General features: G+C 37.1%; 1 protein-coding gene across 1 annotated transcript in view; it reads right to left on the reverse strand.

Moving 5' to 3' along the window:
- The window catches only part of HELRODRAFT_83702 (hypothetical protein), a gene marked incomplete at both ends in the record, with an annotated part of 6,300 nt that extends 1,960 nt beyond the window's left edge, over window positions 1–4,340 (reverse strand). Inside the window, 9 exons of the mRNA XM_009023596.1 lie at window positions 1,065–1,161; window positions 1,279–1,391; window positions 1,771–1,904; window positions 2,178–2,347; window positions 2,567–2,690; window positions 3,159–3,284; window positions 3,664–3,749; window positions 3,926–4,066; window positions 4,250–4,340. Coding sequence (XP_009021844.1) covers window positions 1,065–1,161; window positions 1,279–1,391; window positions 1,771–1,904; window positions 2,178–2,347; window positions 2,567–2,690; window positions 3,159–3,284; window positions 3,664–3,749; window positions 3,926–4,066; window positions 4,250–4,340 — 1,082 coding nt within the window. The remainder of the gene's footprint in view (window positions 1–1,064; window positions 1,162–1,278; window positions 1,392–1,770; window positions 1,905–2,177; window positions 2,348–2,566; window positions 2,691–3,158; window positions 3,285–3,663; window positions 3,750–3,925; window positions 4,067–4,249) is intronic.
- Window positions 4,341–10,031: the final 5,691 nt, after the last annotated feature.

Raw genomic sequence — 10,031 nt, forward strand, 5'->3', positions numbered from 1 at the left:
CGTGGGTGCGTGTTTGCTTGTTTTAATATGCTGTTTTTAATCAACAAACCAACTAACTATTCAATCGAGTCGCTCGTTAATTCGACCAATGAATAAGCAGTAGCTGACCAGTCAATCAGCCAACCAACCAACCAACCGACCAACCGACCAACCGACCGACCAATCTAACCAACAATTCAAACAAAGGCAAGAATTTCAACACGAACCTTTCAGCTTGTTAGCATCGTCATGTTCAACGTCTGAGAAATACAAAGTAAGAGTTTCAGAGGCATCTTTATTATCATGAAGTTCGAACGGAAGTGATGACGAGGACGACGACATCATAGAGTCTGGTGACGTCACGCTGAATTGGAGAGATGGATGTTGTTGTTGGTTACTGTAATTAATTGTTTTTATCACACTCATATCAACGTTTCAAACTGGAAATACATTAAAAAAACTAAAAAAAAAACAGCTCACTTATCTACAACTGAAAATGTCGGCTCCGCCTTCTCGGCCGAAAGTGATGATGACGTCATCGATGATGTAGAAGCTGTCGTATCGGCTGCTGTGGCCACAGCTGACGACAATGACGTAGACGGCGATTGTATGATAGGCATAGACTGAAGCTGCTGTTGTTGCTGCTGCTGCTGATGATAATGATGACGATGGGTGTATGATGATGATGATGAAGACGAGAATGATGATGACGACGCGATGTTTTTGGACTGGCTATTCTTCCATGCTTCTGGATTTGAAGTTTTGAAGGCCTCCAAGGCTTCTGTTATGTGCTTGCACCACCTACAATTGGCGTTTAAATGCTTTGATTAATGACACTTTTTACGTTATTTCCTAAGTAGGTTTGCACATATTCATCTATCTCTACGTATCTATTTATCAGTATCTGCATATCTGTATATCTACATACGTATACCCGTATATCCATACTTATATTAATCATATATCTTTTACAAAAATATCTCAAACAGAAAAAAATATATCTATAGTTAAACTGCTACAAAAATTCTGTGCGTGTGTGTGTGCATGTTTGTGTGTGTGTGTGTGCGTGCGTGCGATTTTTTCACACCCACCTGTCTTTCTCTTCTTTGGTAACAGCGACTAAATCGTATATCTGGGGTCCAGGATCCACTAGCTGACTGACCAGGAAGAATGCTAATTTATCTATGCACCGGGAAAATTATAACAACAACAACAATAATAATAAATAATAATAAATAAAAATAATAAATAATAATAAATAAATAATAATAATAAATAATAACAATAATAATAACTGACCAAATGCAACCGGTTTGACCAGAAGATTGACTAGTTTAATGACGGGGCTGTGAGTCATTCTAGTATCAGTCTTTCCGGCTGCAATGTACATGCTCTGACACTTCAACACCAGTCTACAATTATCATTGCAGTTATAATTAATAATAATAATAATAAATATTATTATAATAATTATTATTATTATGCGACGAATCACCTTCATAATTCATTCACTCATTATCATTCACTCAACATCATTCACTCACTCACTTACTCACTCACTCATTTTCATCACTTTCTCACTCACTTATCATCTTGCTTCTGAAGAAGTGAAGCCGTATATGTATCACCCAACAACACTCGCTCATAATTACTCTCTCTTCCTCTCTCTTCCCCCCCCCCTCTCTCTCTCCCCCCTCTCTCTCTCTCTCTTCCCCCCCCCCTCTCTCTCTCTCTCATTCATCAATTCACTCCTTGTTCACTCATTCCCTCACCCAGCCTTGTCTCACTCACTTATCATCTTGTTTCTGCAGCAGTAGCAAGATATCCTCAAGTAGTACGACATGAATGGGTATCAAGCGATCCTTGTTTATTCTCCACGTCAGAGCTCCGTCGTATATCAGCGTGTGCCTCGTCAGATCTATGTTCTACACGCGACGATGATTCAATCCAATTATTAATTACAATGGTTTCGGGATTAGTAAAAATATATTAGTCCATATTATTATCTCTGGCATGTTTGAGTATACTGTCTGTCTGTCTGAAGCTGAAAGGAGTGTCGCAGACAAATTGCAAGGTCCGTGCACGCAGACGAAGAAATGTACGTATGTGTAATGTGTATTTCTTAGGTCGTGTGGTGTGGTGTGGACGTCGTAATCACCACCATCACCACCACCATCGTCGTCACCATTAAAACGAACCCTGTACTCAACGAGAGCGTTGGAAGTTGACTTTTCTATGGGGCTCTTGTCCAACCTCTTCTGCATGTCGACGAGTTTCATGTGGTTCTCGTACCTCAGTACCGCCATGTTCACGTGGTTCAGGATGGCCTTGCTGCCTTCCAGGGCTTGCTCCAGCCCCCTGTATTCGTCTGTGTCCGCTGTGTGTGTGTGTACGTGTGTGTGTACATCGCTGATATCTTTAACTAATATCAGCGTGCAGCAAGTGTACATACGAAATTGAACATTATTGTACATCTAACACACACACACACACACACACACACACACACACACACACACACAGAGACAGACGAACACCAACAGACACACACACAAAAACACACACAGACAAACGCACACAAACACACACATACGTTGTGTATATTTAAGAAGACTGGATATGAACAATGGATATTTAGTGAGGCGTTGCATAGCGGTCGGGAGGAGGTCTTTCAATTCGAACCTCTTACACAACGGTAGACTAGCCATCTCCTGCAATAATAATAATAATAATTATAATCATTATTTATGATAATTATTATTATAATTATTTTATTATATTTAATTATAATATTATGAACATAATTAATCGTTTAGATAATTAGTCGTCATAGTTGGATTAAAATGAATTGGATGAAGTGGGATGAAATATCGGTATGGTCCAATCATCGTCATCCTCCAGTGATCATCCTCCAATGAAAGTATGGATGAATGAATGGATGAATAAATGAATGAATAAAAAAATGAAGGAATGAATGAACAAATGAATGAATGAATATAAAAGATAGTTTTATCACACAGACACTATATAATGATATAGGAATTATAATATCGCCAGTTCAATCTATCAACCAGCCAACCAACCAAACAACCAACCAACCAACCAATCAACCAACCAACCAACCAACCAACAAACCAATCAATCATCCATTCAATCAATCAATCAACCAACCATCTAACCTGGATAAAGGCGGCTAACTTTTGATCTTTCTTTTGCTTAACCTTTAACCTCTCCAGGGCCTGTGATTGTTTTTCGCAGAAGGTCGCGCAAACATTCTTGAAGCGATCACCTTTTTCCTTTGTAAACTGTTTAGGTTTAGAAATTATTGAAACTACTCTGCATAATAAAACAACAATTATTATTATAATAATTGTAAAAAATTATTCCGAATAATAAGATAATAATAACAATTATAATATAAAAGTAAAAATTTTTATTATTTGGCAATGAAGTTAATAATACTATTAGAAAGATTAACAGTCAGCCAGCTAACCCAACTAAGTAAACAAACAACCAATCCCAATCAATCAGCCAGCCACACAAAAAAGTCTTTCGAGTTTCGCTGCCTGATTCTCTCCACACATACACACACACGCACACACACACACACACACACACACACACAAGCACAAACACACACACACACGCACAAACACGCACACACACAAACACACACGCACTAACGTGTTCGACTAGGATGTCGGAAAAATCATCAACGACAAAATTCTCGCAACTTTTCTTCTTCGCTTTGAACTTGTTGTTCAGCTCGGCTGTGAGGTTGTTTTAAAATGACGTCATGCTGATGATAAATAATAATAATAATAAAACAACAAACAACAGCTCGGCTGTGAGGTTGTTTTGAAATGGCGTCATGCTGATGATAAATAATAATAATAATAAAACAACAAACAAGACAACAAACAAGACAACAACAGCCACTACAAACCGTGAATTTCGACCATCTGATCGAGATTTGGGAAGAGGAAATCGACGAAATCCTTCGGATAATCCTGGTGCATGCGCGTGTATATGACGTTGTACATCACCTTCAAGTTCCTCACGTGGCTTTTCTCGGTGTGGAATAATTCTGCGTGTGTGTGTGTGTGTGTATGAAATTATAATAATTTATCTCATTATTATACTTCTATTAATATCCAGCCAATCAAAACGTAGAGCAAACCTACTGACCCAACCAATCAGACCAACCGACCAACCGACCGACCAACCAACCGACCGACCGACCAACCAACCAACCAACCGACCAACCAACCATTGATGACATTTTGGCGTTTTTTTTCTTTAGGTTTCATTTTTTTGAGGCACTCCTTAGGCATGTAGGACTCGAGTTGTGGCACTTCCATCTCGGCTTCGTAATCAGAATCAGCTGTTGTGTCTACCATGATCAGCTGACTGTGTGTGTGTGTGTGTGTGTGTGTGTGTGTGTACGTATGTGTGTATGTGCGTGTGTACGTATGTGTGTATGTGTTTGTACACGTGTATGTGTTTGTATTCAAGTGTATAGAAACAACATCCGAAAATAGAAGTTGGTTTACTTGTTAGTGAGAGCCGGTATGTTGGAGTGTGGAAACGTCCTTGTTACTGGATCAAACAACTCCCTGTCATATATGGAAGAGGAATAACAATTAAGTAAAAAAAAACAACAACAATAGACAAACAGACAGACAAGCAAACAGACAAACAGAGACAGACAGACAGAAAAACGAACAGACAGTCAAACAGAAAAACAAACAGAAAGACGGCAGACAGACAAACAGACAGACAGACAGACATACGTATCATCATCCAGTTCAGGACTTCTATTTCTACTAGTCTCAATGAGGGCATCATCGGTGGCGTTATTATTATTAATGCTATTATTATTACTACTATTACTAATATTACTATTATTATTATCCCGAATTGATTTCATTGAGTCGTCCCGGGTCAGTTTAGTGCCGGACATCGACTGCGAGTTAGGCAGACCGGCGGACACTGGGTTGGACCCCCCGAGCGAAAATGACGACTGGGATTGAGTTAGTGCCGTCTGATTGTTGTTGGCGATGGCGGTGAAGATGTTTGATGACGTCATAAGGGAAACAGCTGACGAATCTGCTGGTTTTTATGACGTAATAAGTAGCAGTAGCAATATTATTAGTGATATTGCTAAGAGAGAGAGAGGGAGAGAGAGAGAGAGAGAGAGAAAGGGAGAAACACACACAAGCACACGCAAAATAGTTATTAATATAGCAACGTCTTATTCATTATTTTCATATTATATAATAATTATAAATTTTGTTATTTATTTATTCACACCCAAATGTACACACACACACACACACACACACACACACACACACACACACACACACACACACACACACACACACACACACACACACACACACATACAAACACACTCACACGCACACACACGCGCGCAAGCAATAAATATAAAAATAATATCAATAACATCAATCTAAGTTAACATGCCGATAATATAAATTTCAAACAAATTTATCTAGCTAGTATGAATAAAAAATTATATTAAAAAAACCAAAATAATACTATTAATAATAATAATCCCAAAACCCATCAATAATAATAATAACAATAACAGTTAGTTGTACCAATAAAAGAGAGAAAGAGAGAGAGAAAGAGAGGAGAGAGAGAAACACACACACACACAAACCTTTTTCCCTCCTAAACCCTAAAAACGATTTGTTGTGATGATGATGTTGTTGATTGTTGTTTGTTGTTGTTGTGTTTGTTGTTGTTATTGATGTATTAGTAGCAGTAGTAGTAGTAGCAGTGGTGGTGACAGCAGCAGCAGAAGTAGTAGCTTTAGTTGCTGCTGCGGTGTCTTTAATTGATATTAGCGAAATTGCTCGAGACATTTTCGGGTCTAGAAGGGAAAAAAGAGTTGAAAAGATGATGAAGACGATGGTGACGATGATGATGACGACGACGACGATGATGATGACGACGCAAAAAAGCAAAAGAATCGAAAAGGCAAAAAAAGATTTAAAAAGATTTCAGTAAGTACTTTGAATAGGATAGTGTGGTGATGATCGATAAAGAAACATAGAACACACACACACACACACACACACACACACACACACACACACACACACACACACACACACACACACACACACACACACACACACACACACACACACACACACACACACATGCAAACACATAAAAACACACACACACACAGAGAGATATACACAACTTGATTTCTATTAGGCTATGCAAATTAAATTATTTCAAGATAGAACGCGGGTAATTATGACGAAAACTAAGCATATAATATTAATAGTATCAATAATAATAAGTAATAATTATAGCAGCAACAATAATATATTATTATTATTATTATTAAATGGTAAGATTACCGGAGAACCGATTATCAACAATTGTCATAGTTAAAAAGCCAATGTGGAGGTAGATAAATAATAATTGCCATTCCAGGTTAGTGTATTAGTGATCAATCAATCAATCAATCAATCAATCAATCAATCAATCAATCAATCAATCAATCAATCAATCAATCAATCAACCAATCAATCAATCAATCAATCAATCAATCAATCAATCAATCAATCAATCAATCAATCAATCAATCAATCCATCAATCAATCAATCAACCAACCAACCAAACAACCAGAGAACCAACCAATCAAACAACCAATCAGCCAACCAACCTGCCAAACAAAATCAACCAACAAGCCAAACAATTAATCATTCAAATACAATCAACTAATCGTTGTTAATGAATGTAAATCAAGCGCAGATCAAATTTATAGCCAGATACATTAACAATAATTATAATAATAATTACAAATATTATTCCTTTAAAAAAATGACTAACCTAAATCTGTAGTATCTTCACCCTTGTGTCCTGCACAACAACAATTATTATAATTATAACTATTATATAATTATAATAAAAAAACATGTCCACTAATAACAACAACATTAACAAGACAACAACAACATCAGCAACGACAGCAACAACAACAACATCCGATGGAGGTTGCAAAGATGGTCGCAGAAATTCCGGAGAGACTAAGAGGATATTGATCGGTCGATCTGCGAGCGACTAACACTAACAACACCACCAACAACAACACAACACCACCACCAACAACAAAAACACCAACAACAACAGCAGCCACAGCAGTAGCCACAGCAGCAGCAACAACAACGACGAACCGGCTTTCAAGCTTATCTTCTTCCTCAGTATGTTGGGCGTCGTCTTGGAGCGATCAACCTTCTTCGTCGGACACTTCTCTTTAATGTTCAGGCTACACTGCTTGTGGAAATTCTGCTCACACCCTTTCACAAATTATAGTCATAATTATTTTAATAATAATAATTATAATAATAATAATAAAATAATAATAACTTTGACATTGGAGTCCCTGGTAGCCAAGGCCGCAAATGACGTTCGAGCAGAAGCTGCAGTAGGTCATCTGCGTATACTGCTGCTGCTGTAGGTGGTGGTCTAAGACCTGGGTGTTTGTCTGGACGGATGAATGAATGCATGAATGGGTGAATGGATGGATGAAGGAATGAATGAAGGAATGAATGAATGAATAAATGGGTGAATGAGTGAATGAAGGAATGAATGAAGGAATGGGTAGATGAATTGGTATATGAATTGGTAAATGAATGGTAAATGAATGAATTGGTGGTGAATGAAAGACAGAATAGGTGAATGGATTAATGAATTATAATTAAAAATACAAAAGCCAAAGGACCTTTTTACTGGACGACTTGGTGAAAACGCCGAACTTCGTCTTCTCTTTGTAGAGGAAGGGCATGAATTTATCATTATAGGAGTTGGATGGACTGAAGTTTATTGACTTGAAGAAAGTTAACAAGGCAGAGCATATAGTGCTAGACCTGTCGTTCTGCTCTGTACTGTTGTGTGTGTGTGTGCGTGTGTGTGTGAGCTAGTGTGTGTGTGTGTGTGCGTGCGTGTGTGTGTGTGTGTGTGTGTGTGTGTGGTGCGTGTGTGTGTGTGTGAATCTATGCAGACTTACGATATGGAGAGAAACATCTTGAAGAGATATCTTTCGACCACAATAAGTTCAGATGCTGAATCGTTGCAGGCTTTCAGTTCGTGAACGCCGTATAAGCTTCCAAGGCCTGCATATCAATCAATCAATCAATCAGTCAGTCAATCAATCAGTCTCAATCAATCAATCAATCAATCGGTCAGTCAACCAATCAATCAGTCAATCAATCAACCAACAAATTAATCAATCAATCCATAAATCATCAACCAACCAATCAATCAACCAATCAATCAACCAATAAATCAATCAATCAATCAATCAATCAATCAATCAATTGACCAAGCGACAGTTTGCTCCTGAAATCCCCTAACTGCTCCTTGACGCAGGCCAACACGCTCGGCCTGACACCGTCAAAGAGGTTGTGCAGTTTATCCTCCTTCTCCAGCCTCCCATTCACGGCATCTAGGAGCAGTGGCATGTCACTGGCGTTCAGCTCTATGTTAAGTTTCAGAGGCTGGGTTGGTGGATAGGAAGAATGAGATAATGAATGAATGAATGAATGAATGAATAAATGAATGAATGAATGAATGAATGGCTGGAGAAATGAATGAATGGCTGGAGAAATGAATGAATAAGTGAATGAATGAATGAGTGAATGAATGAATGAATTAATTAATTAATTAATTAATCAATGGGTGAGTGAATATTAAATATTGATAAAAATAATAAAATTTAAACCTATCACGTATTTGTTGACGGGATATAAAGTATTTACAAAAAATAACGTCTTAAAATTAAAAAATCTTTAAATATGTCACATTTTTTCACATAGATACGTATGCAAACTGCAAACACACACACACACGCACACAACACACAAACAAACAAATACCAACAGCCCTATCCACTAGAAAGGAAGTAAATATTTCATAGGCCCATCTCTTCATATCCTTGCTAGAGCCCTGGCTATAATTCTCTGTCACAATCAGGAACAACTGTGCGTGCGTGTGCGTGCGTGTTTGTGTGTGTGTGTGTGTGTGCGCTATGTTAATTTCAAAATTGCATGCGACGAAAAGTTGATGATGATAGTAACATTTAAATAGTCGTGAAATTCAATCTAGTGGGTGGAATCATAATTCCACCAGTGCTAATATTATTATTGCCATTATTTTAATTATATTATAATTATATATAAATATTATTATTATAATAATTATTATTATTATTATTATTAGTAGTAGTAGTGGTAGTAAAGTAATGATAGTAGTAGTGGTAGCAACAAAATTCTAACAAGCGATGCGGGGTCATTATTTGAAAGTAGGTAGTGGAGGAAGACTGCAATGTGAGCCGGTCTTTTCTGAATGTCTTCAAACTTACTGAATGGACCAACTTCTCTCGACTATAGTATAATTCATATTTTTATTTCTCACTCACTCATTCATTCATCCATTCATTCATTCGTTAATTCACCCATTCATTCATTCACTCACTCACTCACTCACTCATTTATTCACTCACTCATTTATTCACTCACTCACCATATTATCGTCCAGACCATCGTCATCATCCAGAGCTATGATGTTGACGGATTGCTGGGACAAGTTCTTTTGCATTCCTGATATAGAATTCGTGCTGTTGGAAACGTCCAAAGACTGCAATTTCATTATTATAATTAAGTCATAATTAAGTTATAATTAAGTTAAAAATAAGTAACAATTAAATTATAATCTATGTTTGTTATTGTTAACTATAATTATTTATTTTAATTGTTCAATCTCTTAATCTGTCTAGTTGGTGGGTTAATTTAAAGCAAAATTTATTTGGGAAATTATATTAATTTTCCCATTTTCCAATTAGTTTACACACACACGCACACGCACACACAAACAAATAAACACACAGACAAACAAACAAACAAATGTCTATGTGAATGAGTATTTAAATAGAACTTGAAAGAAAAACTTAAAACTAAAATAAAGTCTCGCTCATTCATTCGTTTTTTTTCTCTCTCTCACTCTC

Source organism: Helobdella robusta, assembly GCF_000326865.2.
Source record: "Helobdella robusta unplaced genomic scaffold HELROscaffold_37, whole genome shotgun sequence".
In the NCBI taxonomy this organism is placed as follows: Eukaryota; Metazoa; Annelida; class Clitellata; order Rhynchobdellida; family Glossiphoniidae; genus Helobdella; species Helobdella robusta.